At 54.9% G+C, this 17,707-nt stretch overlaps 1 protein-coding gene across 1 annotated transcript; it reads left to right on the forward strand.

Annotated features, from left to right (window-relative positions):
• Positions 1–329: 329 nt before the first annotated feature.
• LOC139683632 (serine/threonine-protein kinase pim-1-like) lies at positions 330–17,498 on the forward strand. The gene is made up of 19 exons (XM_071578951.1): positions 330–553; positions 632–782; positions 894–1,100; positions 1,236–1,286; positions 1,493–1,859; positions 2,510–2,686; positions 2,964–3,098; positions 3,346–4,652; positions 5,314–5,386; positions 7,247–7,488; positions 7,953–8,023; positions 8,335–8,466; positions 8,640–8,748; positions 8,894–9,022; positions 10,353–10,452; positions 11,372–11,514; positions 12,442–12,577; positions 13,186–13,247; positions 15,101–17,498. Exons 1-7 carry the CDS (start codon positions 330–332, stop codon positions 3,068–3,070), a joined length of 1,284 nt encoding a protein of 427 aa, XP_071435052.1. The 3' UTR covers positions 3,071–3,098; positions 3,346–4,652; positions 5,314–5,386; positions 7,247–7,488; positions 7,953–8,023; positions 8,335–8,466; positions 8,640–8,748; positions 8,894–9,022; positions 10,353–10,452; positions 11,372–11,514; positions 12,442–12,577; positions 13,186–13,247; positions 15,101–17,498.
• Positions 17,499–17,707: the final 209 nt, after the last annotated feature.

Here is a 17,707-nt window from a genome sequence, read left to right on the forward strand (position 1 = left end):
AAAGTCGGTGGCTCCTGCCGGGGCTGCTTCGGAGCGGAGGGGTTGCCTCCGGGGCGCGCGGGGACAAACGGGCGACGGACAAACGGACAAACGGCCCTGGCACTTTGGCGATAGCGGCGACAGCGGCGGCAGCAGCGACAGCAGCGGCAGCAGCGATTCGCTCTCGCACAGACTTTTACTCTTTTCCTCCTCTTCCTCTCTGGTGCCCCGCACCCTCGGTGTCCCTCTCCCGGTGTCCCGCACCCTCTCCCATTGTCCCTCTCCCGCTGTCCCTCCCGCGGTGTCCCTCTCCCTTTCCCGGTCTCCCCCTGCCCCTGGCGGCCCGGGCCATGGCCCCGGTGTCCCTCCCCCGCTCCGGGTCGGGGCCGCCCCGTCCCCGCCCCTGCCTGGCCCGGCGCGCTCTCGCCTTTGCCCGAGTCTCGGCGTGCCGGCTGCGGGGCTGCTGGACGAGCATCTGCGGCTGGCTGTGGGACGGGCTCGGCCTCGCCGCCCCTTGGCTCCGCCTGCTCCGGCTCCGGCCCGGGCCTCGATCCCGATCCCGATCCCGATCCCGAGTCCGAGTCCGAGTCCGAGCCCGAGCCCGAGCCCGAGCCCGAGCCCGAGCCCGAGCCCGAGCCCGAGCCCGAGCGCTGCCTCTGCTGCGGGCCCGGCCCCGGCGCCTCCCAGGGCTGTCAGAGGACACCGGCGCCGCGGCCGCTGCCGCCTCGTCTGCGGCTTCCCCTGCCAGAGCTCCGCCGCTCGGCAGCGCGGCCGCGAGCAGCGAGCGGCCGGTGCCTGGGGCTGTTGGGGAAACCCAGCCCAAGGCGGTCGGGGATACCCAGCCCAAGGCGGTCGGGGAAACCCAGCCCAAGGCGGTCGGGGATACCCAGCCCAAGGCGGTCGGGGAAACCCAGCCCAAGGCGGTCGGGGATACCCAGCCCAAGGCGGTCGAGGGGCGCTCGGGGACCGTGCCGGGCCCCGGGTCGAACCCTGCCGGCCACGTCTCGCCCGCAAGGAAGGCGAAGGAGCTCCTGTACAGGCGCTACCGGATGGGTTCGCTGCTGGGCAGTGGCGGCTTCGGCAAAGTCTATGCGGGGACTCGACTCGAGGACGGAGCCCCGGTGAGTGGCGGGGCCGGCGGCGGGCGGAGGAGGAGGAGGAGGAGGAGGAAGAGAAGGAGGAGGAACATGAGGAGGAGAAGGAGGGTTGTGCGGGTCGGGCAGCGGGCTCAGTCCGCTGCTCCCCTTGGCTCGCAGGTGGCCATCAAACTCGTGCGTCGGAATCGCATCCGGCACTGGGGCAAGCTGGTGAGTGAGCGGGGCCAGCGGGAACAAGCGGGGCGGGACGGGACGGGAGGAGCCGAGCCCGGGAGGGTGGAAGCCGCCAGGACGCTTGGAGGGAGAGCGGGCGTGGGGTCAGTGCGGTGCGGGAGCATCCCAGGCTGGGTAAGGGGTACCAGACAGAGCTGTGACACATCATCAGTGGCACTGACGACATCGTGGTCCCCCCGCAGCCCGACGGCACCCGGGCGCCCCTGGAGATCGTGCTGCTGAACAAGGTGTCCACTGGGTTTCCTGGTGTCATCCAGCTCCTGGAGTGGTTTGAGCTCTCCAACGTTTTCTTGTTGGTGATGGAGCGTCCACAGTGGTCTCAGGACCTCTTCCACTTAATCCGGGAGTGGAAGTTCCTGCCAGAGGAGGTGGCCTGGAAGCTGTTCTGTCAAGTGCTGAAGGCTGTACAGCACTGCACCAGCTGTGGCGTCCTGCACCGTGACATCAAGCCCGAAAACATCCTCCTCGACCTGGCCACTGGCAACCTGAAACTCATTGACTTTGGATGCGGCACGTTCCTTCGGGACAGGGTGTACACCCAGTTTGCAGGTGAGCCCACACCCAGGGGGATGCTCCTGGTACCGGGCACCTCAGGCATTGCATGGCCATGCTGCACTGGAGATTCCCCATTAATCTGAGAGAGAATGGGATTAATTCTCCAGCCAAGTTGCTTTAGGATTGGGATGGGGCGGGTGAGCTATTGCAAGCCAGTCCCCAGCCTTGCTGACAGCCCTCACCACTCATCCCGTCCTGGGCTGGAGTGGGTACCGGGCGGAGCCAGCCTGATAAAAACACCTGTGAGGGTAGCAGAGAGGAGGGCTCAGAACTCCTGCAGCAGCTGGTTAGGTGTGCATGCCAGGAAGGTCATGGGCTGCTCTGCTCCCCTTGTTTGCCTTGTCTTATGATTAACTGTTGAGGGCAGTGCAGTGGGGCAGGGAGAAGGCAAGGCTTTTCCTCACCACTGGGTGGGTTTGTTCCTTGTGGGTAATGGTTGGGCCTTCCCAGGACTTCTGCTGCCCTCTTGGACACCGGTGGCTTCTCCTACAACCCAGAGTTTGTAAGCTGCTGTCAGGTGCTGGTGAGAAGGCAGCGGGTCCCAGCGTGTGGCAGTGGGGCAGGTGCCACATCCCCAGGGATGCTCAGGCGAGGGTCTGGGAGCAGGAAGCATCCCCCTGGTGAGCTCTGTCTGTATTCCATAGGAACACTGTCATACAGTCCGCCGGAGTGGATCCACCACAAATACTACCACGGCGAGGGGGCAACAATCTGGTCCCTGGGCATCCTGCTCTACCAGATGGTCTGCGGGAAGCACCCTTTCCTGCAAGGCTGGAGCACCACGGGGGGGCAGCTCCGGTTCCCACAACCGGTCTCTCGAGGTGGATACCCATCTTTGTGGCATGGGGGGAATAATGGTGTTGGGAGTTGGCAGCGGGCTCATGTGGATCCTGCTCTTGAAGCTGTTTATATCCCCTGGTTGGCTGGAGGAGGTGGCACATGTCCTGCCATCCTGCTCTCCTCCAAAACAGAGAAGTAATCGGGAAGTTTGGATGCAGCTCTGAGTGCCCCCAGAATGGCCTGGGCACACAGACAGTGGGACAAAGGGGACAGGATCCTTCTCCAGCTGACCGTCAGTTTCTGGTTTCTCTCCCCCAGAGTGCCGACACCTCATCAAGTGGTGTTTGTCCATCCGCCCCTCAGAGAGACCATCACTGGAAGACCTATTCTGCCATCCTTGGGTGCAGGGCATGCACCTGCCCTAGAAGGTGCTTTGTTTGATCGAGGGACCTGGCAAGTAACCGCTCCACACATCTCCTGGCAATAAGAAGCAAAGAAAACCAGACTTTTCTGGCATAAGTGTGGCACTAGGGGTAGATTAGCACATGGAAACACGCATCTCACCTCTTAGTGTGGGAGCTGAGCTGGACACCTGGTCTTCCATGCATTGCTGGCCACCATCCAACCTGGTTTTGCTCGCCCTGCTTTGCTGAGAGCTGGAGCCCTTGGCACAATGCTGACAGCCTGGTCTCGCCCACAGGGATGGAGAAGGAGCCCTTGGAGAAGCTGTATTGGGTGGGCCTGCTGCCAGAGACATCAAGGCCTCTTTGTTGACCTGGACACTGCCCACCTGAGGATGATGGACTTTGAAGCTGGCACCACCATCAAAGCTGTCTTCCACACCTAGTTTACAGATAAGTACACCCCCAGGGCGATGCTCCCAGATGTGGGCCTGGCTGGCTATTGAAGGTTCCCCCCTTTGCTGGTGGGAAATGCTATTAATTCTTCAGCCCACAGCCAAGCTGCTCCTTGGCAGGGGGTGGAGGGGTGGTCTGGGCTGGTTGTGAAACGAGAGCCTCACCCAGCCCTGGGCAGGGGCTGGGGCAGGGGGAGTGGGCCTGACAGAAACCAACACAAAGGTGGGGCTGCAGAACCTGTGCAGCGGCTGGTTTGGTTTTCAGTTGAGTGCAGAACAGGAGAGTTGGGGGGATGAGAAATTGAAGGGAAGATGACCTCTGAAGAAGGCCTTGGGGTTATTTCTTCTAGGGAAGATATGCAGGAGGGAGGAAGGGGTATAGGGGATGTGATAACAGCCCTGTGGGTGCAGGAGGCTGCTCTTTGGGGATGCTGCCTGGCTGTCCCCGCAGCTTCCATGGGAGCAGGTATAGAGGGGCTTCTTTGGTAGTAGAGAAGATTTCACTAAGATACTAAGCTCTTTAGCTCTAAGGATGTTAAGCATCAGGACAGGCCTGGGGGGCTGTGAAATCTTCTCAGAGACTTGTAAGTACAGATCAGACAAACAGCTCCCACCCATCCTGGTGGGGTAGGTGAGGAGCTGATACATAGCCCTGGAAGCTGGGCTTCTTTCCAGGGTTCCCAGTGGGGTGTCCTGCAAACCTGGCAGTGCCCTGGGCTGACTGTTACGTGGGATTAAAGCTAGTTGTTTTTGTCAAAGGAAAGGATGGTCATAGTTACCTGCCCCTTTGATGGGGGAAGCATCTTTGCCACAGATATTTTGGCATTTCTGTGGATCTGCTGAGACCCGGTGGGTCAGCACCCCTGTGGCAGTGTGGGAGAGGGAATAAATCCTGCACAAGAGGCTGGTTACCCCCATATTCTGAAGGGAAGCTATTTTTCCCTGAGCCCATGTGTCCAGCCATGTGCTATTGATCCCTGTGGATCTGATGTGTTATGATTCCTGTTGACCCTCAGCGGGCCGAATGGCTGAAGCTCTCTGACCCTCTGCTCCTGGAAATGCCAGAGCAGGAGCAGAGCCTGGAGCCCGACCTGCTGGAGAAGCTCTGAGCCTGCTGCCGGGAGTGGGAGTTAAGGAGGAGTGAGCACGAGGTGGGACAGCTGTTCTGTGTTGTGGTTTGTCTACAGGAGCATCCTCCTCCTCTGTCCTCAATCTGAGGGGATGGGGATGGAGGTTCAAAGCTTGTTGTTGCCCTGCTGTCTTCTCTCTTGGCCTATGAGCTCCAAGGTGTGGTCTCTGCTGTGGGACCTGCAGCTTCAGTGCTAACAGTGCCCAAGGCTGCAGAGCTTGACAGGAGGAGAAACCCTCCTTATTTTGGCTGAAGGAGGGCAGGCAGGGGCTGGTGGGTGAGTGAAGATCTCCCCTTGCAGGGTGGATGTTGCAGAGGACCCTGATGGGGTGCTACCGTTTGTGTGTACTCCTGGGTCCTTTGACCGTGTCTGGTCCTTTGATTAATGTTCTTGTTAATATTTCCTGCCTGCTTTTGGTTTTGTGGCATTTTTCATGTAGTTTCTCCTCCTGACTGCTCTCCGTGGTGCTGCAGCCCCCCTCACTTGCTGGGACAGAGCTGTGTCCATGCTGGTGTGGGTCTCACCTGCAGCCTGGGCTCCTGCAGTGTGGGGCAGGCGGTGAGCCCCAGACCCACAAGCAGCACACTTTCCTTTCCATTGGCTCTATGGTTTCCTCAGCTTTTGCTCTGTGCCACCCTTTTTCTCTTTGTTTTATCACATTTTCCCTCTGACTCCTTTGCAGGTGGAAGAAGACCTTCTTCCAGAGGTGGCACCTGCTCAGCCAGAGCTCTCCTGTGCTATTCCTTTGATGGCAGGTAAAGGCAATGGAGCAGGAGGTTGTGGTCCCCCCAGGAGGCTTCTCCATGTGTGGCACTGTGCTGGCATGGGCTGGGAAGCAGCTCACCACTCCCTGGTTTTTTTTCCAGCAGCTACTTCTTGCTCCTTGCATCCCCCCAAGAGCTGAAAGGCTGCTCCTGCCTGGCTGCATCCCCCAGGCATGGGCTGAAAAGTGAGGGCTTGAGCCTCACATCCTTATGCAAAGTCTGAGTAATTTGGGCCTAATTAGCAGAGGTTCAGGGGATGGGTGCTGTGGGTGCTATGGGAGGAGAAGAGGAGCTGGGAGTGGGTGCTGGATGAGGGCAGTGCCTCTTGGCTGAGCCTCAGGAGAGCTGGCCCCATTCTCAGCAGTCCTGTGAGGGTGCAAAGTGGAGCTGAGTAAGGGGATTTCACACTTAGAGGGTGGAGGATTTTGGAAGGAGCTCATCCTGCTGAGTGCAGAGCTGCAGGGTGTCTGTTGGTGAAGCCCCAGCATTTCCCCCTCCCTGCTGCCTCTTTGATGGTTTTGCTTTGTCTCTCAGTGACCCCTCTAGTGCCCGTTCACCCAGAGCGCCAACAGACACCACAATGAGGGACATGATCCTACTCTGGTGTCAAGGGAAGAACAGGAGAGCTTTCCCTTCCCAGCTGGGCAGTGCATCCATTGGAATATCCCACTATCACCTTTCCCTGCTGATGCCAAATTCCTTTTCAAAGAGCTCTGCCAGACGGTAAAAAGGGTCATCAATCCTGATTGCCCTCTGCTGCTCTCAGGGCTGAGGCTGGGATCCTCCTTCCCTGGAAGGAAGTCCCAGGTGTGATGATCCCATTGGCTTGTCTTCTGCAAGCAGTCAGGTCTGCTCCCTGTGGTTTCTGCAGCTTCCTTTGCCAGTGCTTGGCCCATTTGTTCTTTGTGATGGCCATCCATGGATGAATCCATCCATCTTGGAAAGGCAAAGCCTGAATCAGGTGCCAAGCTGGGATCCACCTGGCAACCTCCCTCTCCATCCTTATAGCCTGGGCTGTCCTGCCTGACTCTTCCCAGCTGAGCTTGCCAGGCAGCATCAAGTTGAATATCCCTGAACATCCCTGTGGGTCTCAAGCATCTCCAGGCCATGTGGGAGCAGCTCATTGAAGCCAAGCCTGAGTGGGCTGGAGGCAATGCTGGCAGTGAAGCAAAGGCTTTGGTAGCACTGCATCCAAGAGGTGCCATAGTCTTTCCCTGTGAGGGGTGGGTCCTACCTGCCTTTTCTCAAGGCAATGGGAGGGGAATTTCCCAGTGCCCAGCATGTTTCTGGCAGGAGGCTGCCAAGCTGGAATAAGCAGGATTCCCCCCTGGGACCAATGTGTGTAAAATAAAACAAATGCCACCTGTTCAAACAGCCTTTGAAACAGAAACCCAACCCTGAATAAATCTGCTACAAGCAAGCAACCCATCCCTGGGTGCTGCTGTGGAACAGCAATAAAGCTTCCTGGTGAATTTTCTTTCCTGCTCAGGGTGTGCAACAGGAATGGAGGAACAGGCTGGAGGCCCCAGGCTCCTTTGAACTGCTGGTGTCTGCTGCTCGTGGGCTCTTTCCATGGCATTCCCCTTGTGAGTTCCTTTGCAACCTCAGGCACATTCCCAGGAGATTTTTTCCCCTCTGTCTTTCCCAGCCCACCTTCCTTGAAGCCTCTGAAAGGCTCCTGCTGCTGTGCTGTGTCCTGCCTCCTCCCTCACCTGCTGCCTGTGGTCTTTCCTCATTCCCCCAACTCCTGCTGATGTGTAAGGGAGAAGGGGAGAATTGCATGTGACAAGAATTGCCTGATGGAATTACAAGCATTATAAAAATTGTAAATCCCTGAGGGTCTTTTTGCAGATGGAGAGCCTGGCAATGAACTTCCCTGGAGTGAAGGTTACCAGTATGACCAGTGGTCCCAGCCGGTGCCACCCCAGGGACCCAGCTGCCATGAGGATGTGTCCCTCTGGTCCCCAGCACCTGCTCAGGCCACAGCATTGCTGGTGCTCAGTGTTGGACAAGAGCTGCAGCCCTACAAGGGATGGCCACCCCTCCAGGAGAGGGTTTTGCTGAGTCCCCTCCACAGCTGGTGCTGCCAGCAGGTGAGTGTTGCTGCCTTGTTTCTCTGTAAAACCCACAGAATGCCAGAAGGTTTGTGTGGGGAGGCACTTAAAGCTCATCACGTTCCACCCCCTGCCATGGGCAGGGACACCTTCCACTAGACCAGGTTGTTACAAACCCTGTCCAACCTTGCCTTGAACACCTCCAGGGATGGGGCACCCACAGCTTCTCTGGGCATCCTGTGCCAGGGCCTCCCCATCCTCACAGGGAAGGATTTCTACTTTAGAACTTGCCTTTAAGGTGCACCAGTTCAGCCTTTACCTCCCTGTTGCTGGCAGGGACCAGGGACCAGAATGGCCTTTTGAATCTCTTGGGGAACATCTTACCCAGTAAAAGGGTGACCATGCTGTGGGATGGGATGATGGAAGCCCTGGAAATGCTTCTGATGGATACATTAGGGCTCCTTGGGTCATACCCTGACTGTGTCCTTCCCTCTGGTCTACAGGAGAACCTGGGGAGCCCTGTGGTAACCTGCTGTTGCTCAGAAGGGTGCAGCCAGTCCTCCCAGCAGAGCAGGTGAGTCAGAGGGGCCATCCCATTGCGAGTCCTGGGGGCATTTGGGACTTGCTGTCATGTCATTCCATGCACTGAACTCACAGAGAATGCTCCCATCCATGGTGTCAGCTGTCCCTGAAAGATTAGGGGAGCCCTCTTCAGCCTCCCTCCACTGGAGTGCCTGGCTGTACCGTGCTGTGTGTGCTCCTGCTCCTCACCAGCTATGTAAGGGATGTTCCTTAGGGATACTCTCCCCTAATCATGGCACTCTGACCATGCTCTGTGCAGCTCCTCTGGGAGCAGCACGTGGCAGCTTCATTCTCTGATGCCAGAAGGAGCTAAAGATGAGGATGGGGACTGTCCCAGAGTCCTCCACTGTCTCCTTGGATGACAGCCATCCTTCCTTGGAGAGCACAGCTGAGGACTCTGCCGAGGAGGAGGCGGAGAAGCCGCATGAGGCCAAGGTGAACATGCTGGAGCCGGTGTCAGCCTTATGCTCTGAGCTTGCCTGTCCTTGGTGCCAGCTCTGCCCATGGCAAAATGGTGCCTACTCCCAGCAGGTGTCTGGGTGGCCATGGCATTCTCACCTCCTCATGCTTTTCCTCTCTTTTGCTTTGTGACAACCTCCATTGTCCAGAGCTCTGGATTCAGGTGGTTTGGCTGCTTTTGGTCGAAACTCACAGAGGAAACTTCTTCCAAAGCCGCGTCCGAGACAGACTTGGACTCCCCCCATGTTGGAAGCACAGGTAGGGGGCAAAATGCTGCCCTGGCCCTGGTGACACCCCAGGTGACACATCTCCCCATCACCTGCTGCTTCTTCCTCTGTACTTGTTCAGAGGCTGTGCCATTGCCCAGCTCTTGATGGCCATGTCCCTTTCTGTGCTCTTTTAGCCTGGAAGTGAGTCCTTCCTAAACAGTGGTTGTAACTTTCTAAAGCCTCTTTGATGCGGGAGGTCCTGTGAGCCCTTGGGAAGCTGTACTGGGATCGCTGGCCCTCGGCTGGAGTGGAACACAGCAGCTGTGAGTGGCAGCACTGTTGTCAGGTTTGAGGAGCTGAAAGGATGGGCAAAGCTGTTTTGCAGCTGTGCAGGGTCATGCCAGTCCCGGGCAAGTCCTCAGTGTGTGACATGGATGATGGTGGGCTTGGAGAGAGATGTTCTCTTGAAAACTCTGTGCTGGTCGAGAAAGACCCAGAGTGTCAGAGCAGGAAATGTGTGAAAGTATCAGGAGATGAAGAAGAGAGGGGGAGCCGTGGAGCTTGGTGTGCACTGGTTTTGTGGGTGTTAGACAATAAAAGGAATAGAAGAGAGGTGGGAAAAAGCAGCTGTGGGTGCTTTGGGCTATTTGTGCCATTGGCAGCAGGCAGGGCCGCAGGTCACACACAACTGGGGCGAAGCTTCCAGAGGTTGTGGTGCACCCAGAGCTGGTGGTGCCTGCATGGCCACAGACACTCACAGCTCTACTCACCCTCCGGGTGTGCCCCAAGGCCAGGCCACTGACCTGCACTGGGCTCAGCCATGAGGTCCCTCTGCATGTGGCTTGTGCCTGGGTGGTACATAAAGGCTTACTGGCTTTATGCCTGAGGTCAGGGTGAGGCGCCAGCACTACCCAGGGTGCACTGCAGTCTATGTTAATGTCCGAGCACCCATTGGTCAGAAGGGCAGCTGGGGGCGTGGCGGTGAGGCGGCAGCAGTGGCCTGGCAGAGCCTGGGCAGCAGCCTGTGGTGCCCAAACCTGCCCACGCACACTGTGGCCTCGGGGAGCACTCGGGACGGCGAGTGGCCCTGTTGGCAGCAGGCTGGGGGGCCTGGCATGGTGACAGAGGTTGGAGCTTATCCTTGGCCTCTGGGCATGGGGGCAGCTTGCTTGCAAAATAAGTGATGTTTCCTTCAGGGTGGGCTCTTCTGCCATGGCTTGCACATATCCAGGGCTTTCTCCTGCCCACACTCCTGGCTGTTGTTCTACCTGCCCAGCACAGACTGCCATTTGCATTCAGGAAATCTGAGCAGGATCCGGGTGCACCCAAGAGATGTTTGATCTTCATTTCCATGGCTAAAAGCCTGTGTCGTTCCTGGATCCAGGCTGAGCTTGATGATGTGATCAGGGTGGCCAGGGCCTCTTTTTGCTGTTCCTGGAGTTTCTGGGCTGAACAGAAGGGGAGGGAGGAAAAAGGAAAGGACATCAGTGCTGTGTTGACAAACATGTCCAGGTCGGTGTTATGCCTCCAATATGTCAGGATAATTTGGAAGCAAATGGAGTGTGCATGGCAGATTGCCCGACTGGTGCCTTTTCTTTTGCAACTTCATTGTTGATCTGGAGGGGTAATGCTGAATCTTGATTCCCTCTCTAGACCTGAGGCAGGGAGAGCCTTCTGGCAAGAGTTACCGGGACCAGCGCTACTCCAAGGGCTACTGGCCCAACCTGGCCACGGACCCTCCAGGGCAGGAGAGGTAAGGGTGGGGAGTCTGGGCAACCTGCTGTGATCATCTGCTGCCAAATGTGCAGGTTTGCGGCTGGTTCCAAAATCTCTGACCTTCAGCGTGTCTCCCTTTGCTCCCATCTGCAGGATGCAGACCCAGGACTCCTGAGAGAAGAGCTACATTTTGGCTTCTGGGAGGGAAGGGGCAGGGGGAGAAACTCTTGGCAGTAGTTCAGAAGTTGAGGGGAGGCTGGTGGCCAGTCCCAAGAAGTAACCCCAACATGGGCAGGGCTGGGGCATAAGAGGCTTGGGGATTTCCCAGAGATCTGGGCAGCAATCCATGTGTCCCCACTCCAGCTGAGGAGAAAAAGGCCACTTTGCTGTGTTGCATTCAGTGCCTGACAGACCCTGGGGATTATTACAGTGAGTTGTCAGTGTTTATGAGCTCCAGCTGCTGGGCTGTCATTCCCCAGCTGAGGGGCTGTACTCTCCTTTCTTCCAAGTAACAAGTGATAGGACAGGAGGAAACAGCCTCAAGTTGTGCCAGGAGAGGTTTAGATCGGTCATTAGGAAAAGTTTCTTCCTCGAAAGGCTTGTCCAGCCCTGGCACAGACTGTCCAGCCCTGGCACAGACTGTCCAGCCCTGGCACAGACTGTCCAGGGAGATGGTGGAGTCACCACCCCTTAAGGAATTTAAAAGAGGTCATGTTAGGGCTAGGAGAGCTGTCAGACTAGAGATGGCTGATGTAAATTACTGTTCAAAGCTGTTGGGTATGAGCAGGGATGTGGCAGGATAAACCCAAGGTGCTGCAGGGCATGAGCAGGGAAGTGGCTGTTCTGCTCCTGCTGGGCACTTTCCAGGAGCAGCAGAGCTGTCCCACTGTCCTAAGTGAGGAAAGCAGAGATGTTCTTGGTTTCTCACGCACGTTTGTGTTCTCCTGTCCTCGCAGCCTTTGGGCCAGCCCAGCCTGCTCCTGCAGTGCCACGAGTCAGGGCTCAGCTGCAGCAGCCACAAGCTCAGCCAGTCCATCCGTGATGGTGCTGACCATGATGGTCCCTGTGCTTCCCTGGACCTGGAATGCAGAACAAAGAGGTGAGGCGTGATGGGGTGCCTGACAAGGGGGCAGCAAGGGAATAAATGGCTGTTGGGAGGAGACTGGCTGTCTCACAGCTTGGTCTGATCCTGGAGGAGGTTGTGCAGGCAAGTGGCGTGACTGGGGGGCTGTGGGGTGGTGGCACGGTCTGGGGGCTCTGCTCGGGGGGCTGCAAGACCTGTTGTTCATGTCTGTTGCTTTTGAGGACGCTCTTGCGTAGGAAGGCCAGGAGAGGGCTGCTCAAGGTGTGGGATAAGGTGGGAGCTGGTCATGTCCTCCAAAGTGGATGTGGTGTGAGGTCATGTTTTGATAGGATTCTTGAGTCACATTTCTGCCTGAAGGAAGGTGCAAAGGAGACTGTATGTCAGAGTCAATAATGTGGATTTTATCAAACAGTAAGTGTGAAGTAAAGAGAAAGAGAAGCACATAGGAAGGGGAGTGTTGGGGAGGAGAGAGAGAGATACCAAGCAGATGACAGTCACCACCTGTGGATCCAGTGGTGTCCTGTTGGTCCTTCTTCACCCTGGGTTTCTGGGTGGTGGGGGTCCTGCAATTGTTCGTCTGGGGGTAGCACCTTTATACAGTCCAAGTTGTGGGTACCCACAGGGTGGTCATGGGTGCTGTTCCCATAAGCTGGGGTGATGTGTGTGATCAGTTGCTTCCATTCTCAGTTTGCTACAGTGGGAATTTTTGTCTGAATGAATTGATCAGGATCTTCTAAGCAGATCTCCCCTTGCCAGGCCTGGCATTAACCCCTTTCTCTGGCAAATTCCTGCCCTGTGCTTATGTCAAGTTCCTGCTGGGGTGGCTTCTCTTCTGGCAAGTTCTTTCTGTGGCCTTGACAGTGTTGGAGACAGGCAGCTGTGCTCTCTAAGTGCTTACAGGTCAGTGTGAGGGGACTCACAGTGGCCTTTGTGTCCTTGCAGGGGGTCCCTTGGTGTCCACCCCCCGACCCCGGTGGTTCCCCTCACGTTCTCACAGCCGCACACGTCGCTTCGGAGCTGGAGGCCAAGCTGGTGCTGGTATGTCCCCACCCCTCTGCTGAGGGGCAGCTGGCCCACGGTGAGCTGCACTGCCTTCAGGTCTGACACAACCTGGAGCCCCAAAACACCCTCAGTCCCCTCCCTGGAGTGGCTTTTCTTGCCCTGAGCGATGCAAACACCATTGATCACTCAAACTGCCTCCTTAGCAGCCTTCTTGTCCCCTGCTCCCATCTTCTCCATCCCACATGGACTTTGGAGTCTGCACCTGGATGTTGCTTTCAGCCTCCATCTCTGTAACCCTTGGCACCTGTGACCTGCTCCCAGTGATCCCTTCTGATGGGGACAGATGTGCTCTGGAACTCTGGGAGGGACAACTGCACTCGCCTTCCTGAGGTGCTCCAGTGCAGAGGCCGTAGCCATGCCCTGAGTCTGCTACAGCCTTCCAGTCTCCTGGTTTTCTTCCCAGAGGAGGCAGATGCCATCTCAGCAGGCGTTTCTTTCCTGGACCTTGGCACTGGGTGCATGTGATGGTTCAGGGTCTGTGCTCTGGTGTTACCTTAAGACAGCCCAGAGAAGGAGTTCCCTGGCACCACTGAGCCCTTGGCCAAGGCACTGGCTTTCAGCTCGCCCAGCTGGGGCTGTCCTGCTTGCTGGAGTCCAGCTGCTGACCTGGCTTCTGTTTCCCAGGCAACCCTTCATGGCCCAAAAGAACTGGAGGAGCTACGAGCCTTCCCAGGGCCCCTGGCCAGGTATGCAGGTCCAGGAGCTGTGTCCTCCTGGCTGTCTCCTTTTGGAGGAGATGTGAGCTCAAGGCAGCCTCTCGGGACCTGGGGTTTTGTGTTATCTGCAGAGGCCACATCTAACTTTGGGGTGGGATCCCAGCCCCTTTGATGCAGTGTGGGTTGATCTGGATTAGGGGAGATGTTTTGGGTTTTTTTTCTGAATATTCATATGGTGTGGGTTCCCTGTGGTTTGTATGTCTGACCTTATTTGATAGTGATGTCCCAAAAAATGATTTTTTTGCTTCTCTTTGTATGTCTAAAGCCCTGGGTCAACCTGTGGTTAAGCTTTCCTGTGCTTTTTGTCTCCTGAGACTTGAGCACTGCAGGGTCAGACACAATGTGTGCCTTCATCCAGTGTGGGCCATGGTGTGTTGCACCCAGTTGTGTCTGTATTGCACTGGTCACACCAGTGTGTTTCTGGCCACTCAAAGAGAAAAAGAAAAGCTATTTCCTGAGCAAAAAGCTGCATATACCCAGAGGCTGGGTAGAAGTCCTGGAGGTCCCCCTCCACTGTGCTCTCAGGAGACCCCCAACTGAAACATTGAGTACAGTTGTGTCCCCAACATAAGAAGGACATGAGGACTGTTGGAGGAAGTCTGTAGGAAGGCCATGAAGTTGATAAGGATGCTGGAGCAGCTCCTCTATGGAGGCAGGCTGAGAAAGTTGGGGCTGTTCAGCCTGGAGTAGAGAGGGTTGTGTGGAGACCTCACAGCACCTTCCATTGTCTGAAGGGGCCTACAGGGCAGCCAGAGAGGGTCTCTTCATCAGGAACTGTAGTGATAGGACAAAGGTGAGAGGCTTCAAAGTGAGGGTGGGTTTAGATTAGATATTAGGAAGAAAATCTCCCCCTGAGGGTGGTGAGACTCGGGCACAGGTTGCCCAGAGAAGCTGTAGCCACCCCATCCTATGCAAGTTTTCAAGGCCAGGTTGGACAGGGCTTGGAGCAACCTGGTCTAGTGGAAGGTGTCCCTGTCCACGACAGGGGGTGGATTGGGTTGATCTTTAAGGTCCCTTCCAACCCAAACAATTATGATTCTGGGTTACCACTTGTGCCAAAGGGTACTTGGGAATCTCCATATAATATGCTGGTTTGGTTGAATCAGGATCGACATCTTCACCCCCAGTCTCTCTCCCCTGTCTCATCTAAGCAAAGGGGAAGCAGTAACATCATTGAAAACAGTCACGTTGTGACTGTCAACCCACTGCTGAAGGTAGAAGTGCAAGGAAAACGCTGTCAATTCCCCTTGGCAGTTGTCATGAGGTGGCACTCAGCATATTGCATTGCTCTGCCTGCTGCATACCAGCTCCCATGGGGGCAGAGGGTTCATTTGAAACACCAAAGGTGATTATGCAGCTGTAGGAGCTGGTTGAACAGATGGGTCTCAAATCTCAGCAGTCTGGCAGATTAAAACAGAGAAAAGTAGACATCTCCAGAGAGGCAGAAGAATGGAAAGAAATTGCTTACAGGAGTACAAAAGCAGCTAATTAGAATGAAACAGAAGATAATAAGGGAGAAATTTTGGCAGTGTCTCAGAGAATGGTTCCTGTCAGTGAATATATTAAGCAGAGGTAGAACCTCTTAAGGGGAGGGATCGAAGGACACCAGTTGGTGGGAATACATCAAAGTAGACAATACAAAATATTAGAAACCATACAACTCTAAAGCAAAATTCCACTGGAACTACATCTAGTCTAGTAGCTCTTTCCCATCTATATAAGCTAAGCTTTAATTAAGAGAGAAGAGTTATAGCCATGAGTATACTCCCTCATGGATGCTTTTCCTTTGATTCTTAATGTTATTATTATTCCTTCCTACGCAGCACCTGAGCTTTGGAAGCCTGGCTAAAGTTTTGAATGAGACTGAAACCAGTTTGGAGAGTACTGTGCCCAGAGAAGAATGGCAAGACAATGCCACCATGGAGCAGCACATGACAAAAAACCCCTTATTCTGGATTTCCTTCACAATTACGTGAACCCTCACCTTCTCCAGCATGACCAGAACAAATTTAATCTTCTGAAGAAGTGTTACTTTTACTTAAAGATTGAGCCCAGACACCTGTACATGAGAGACCAGAACAGTATCATGATTTGCACTGATATCTTAAAAATAGCAAACCCCTGCCAGCTCCAGAAGGTTAAGAGGGTGGAAAAGAACCAGACTGAAATCCAGCTGGCACTTTGAAATGAGCTGTTGGAACAGTTGAAATGAGGTCAAAAGGAGTTGAGCCATTACACAGAGACCTGTGACATGGCAACTTTCCTCTGCCAATGGAACTTGACTGTAAGGAGAGTGCTCAAGCTCTCCATGCTCTTCAGTAAACTCGTTGCCCTAGAAGAGCCAAGAAAGCTCCATGTCAAGCACAGTTTGGTGTCACAGGTAACTCTGGGAGGTGCTGCACACACTCACATTAGTATTTCAATATTGTCCCAGTTCAGCAGGTGGGACTGGTTTATCACTGTGTGTGATCAAAGCTATGTATTCTACCCCCTCTATTCATTGCCTAAGAACAATGGACCATTTGCAGCAGCTGCCCAGGACACACCTGACCCCTCAGACTGTGAGCTGGGTGTGAAAGACATGTGTGAGGTAACAGCTGTGATAACTCCCCTCCCTGGAGTCGTTAGCACCTTCACACCAGCCTGATGGGGCGTGTCTGCTAATGGGCCATCAACTATTCCAAAATACCCCATGACACAGAGTTAGATCACCCTTTGTGTGACTCTCTGCCCTGGGGGAGGTACTGGGTGCTCCCACCTGGACCTGGGGGTACATATCTTGGGGTAAGAAGACCTCAGGGTCACTCATCAGATCCAGAGGAGGACCAAAAACCTCGACAGGAGGAGACCACCACTTTCAAGCAGCCTGCGACTGTCAGCTGCACCAACAGGTTTTCCACTTTGGACTTTTACTTTGGACTTGGGGGAACCACACGGGGTTCAGCACAGGGGCTAAGAAACCCTTTTGTGCTTGTGCCCCAGGGGGCTGGGTTAGACTTCTGGGTTTTTGTGGGTTAAACCCAATTTTCTCTTTGTGCCATTGCATTTATTGTAATATTGTTATTAAATTGTAACTCTGACTTAGAATCTCTTTTGAGTTGCATTCATATCTCCTGCCAGTTTACCTTTAAAGCAGCACATCTTTTGGCACCCAACGTTGGTCTCGAGAGAGAAGTCAGAATTACAATTTCATTTTAGACATTTGTGTATTTGGGAACAGAAGCTCCCTAATCACCACGTTGCTTGGGGTGTTCATGTGGATGTTGTACCTGAGCCTGTTCATATTTCCACGTAGGGGGAATTATTTGCCTGTTTTGATGCTCCTTTTAAGATCAGGGATAGGGATCAAAATTGCTTTATTTATATATTATGTTTCTGTCATCATAGCATGAGATGCAGTGAGTTTCATTGTGAGTGTATCCTCAGTCCTGTTTGCCTGTCCTGGCTTGGGTTGGTACCTCTGGGGTCTCATTAAAAATCGCACCCAGCCTGGGGGGGAACAGGAGGGAAGGGTTATTTCAACCCTTTCACTTCCTTCTCACCCTTCAGATCTGCTACAACAGTCTTTGAGAATATTGCATTTCCTTTTGATGTTAAGGATGGCATAATGTTGTTGGTGTTGCTTTGTCTTGTCTGTACCATCTACAAGATGCTTGGGGGCAGAAGAGGGGCCTGCTAGGGAGGCTTCCTGGAGGTCTGCTCTAGGAGCTGATAATGCTGAGTGGCACGGAAAGTGGGAGGACATGGGCCAGTGTTTGGAGAGTTTCTCCCCTCAAGTGATCTGGAAATTCACCCCTGAACAGCTGCAGGACCCTGTTAAAATAATCAGCTGTGTGAAAGGCAAAAGCTCTGGCAGCCCCAGAGATGGGCAGCTCACAGCAACCTGCTGGGCCCTGGCACTGCCCACCGGACACTGCTTGGGGTGGAAGAGCATCGTCAGGAGGAGGGGAAAAGGAGCAAATCCACAGGCACCATGTCCACCCAAACCACAGCTGAGCCATGGGAAGAAGAGATACACAACCAGCACCAGGTCCACCCAAACCACAGCTGAGCCAGAGGGAAGAAGAGATAAACAACCAGCACCATGTCCACCCAAACCACAGCTGAGCCATGGGAAGAAGAGATACACAACCAGCACCATGTCCACCCAAACCACAGCTGAGCCAGAGGGAAGAAGAGATACACAACCAGCACCATGTCCACCCAAACCACAGCTGAGCCAGAGGGAAGAAGAGATACACAACCAGCACCATGTCCACCCAAACCACAGCTGAGCCAGAGGGAAGAAGAGATACACAACCAGCACCATGTCCACCCAAACCACGGCTGAGCCAGAGGGAAGAAGAGATACACAACCAGCACCATGTCCACCCAAACCATGGCTGAGCCACAGGGAAGAAGAGATACACAACCAGCACCATGTCCACCCA

Source organism: Pithys albifrons, chromosome 29, assembly GCF_047495875.1.
Source record: "Pithys albifrons albifrons isolate INPA30051 chromosome 29, PitAlb_v1, whole genome shotgun sequence".
NCBI lineage: Eukaryota > Metazoa > Chordata > Aves > Passeriformes > Thamnophilidae > Pithys > Pithys albifrons.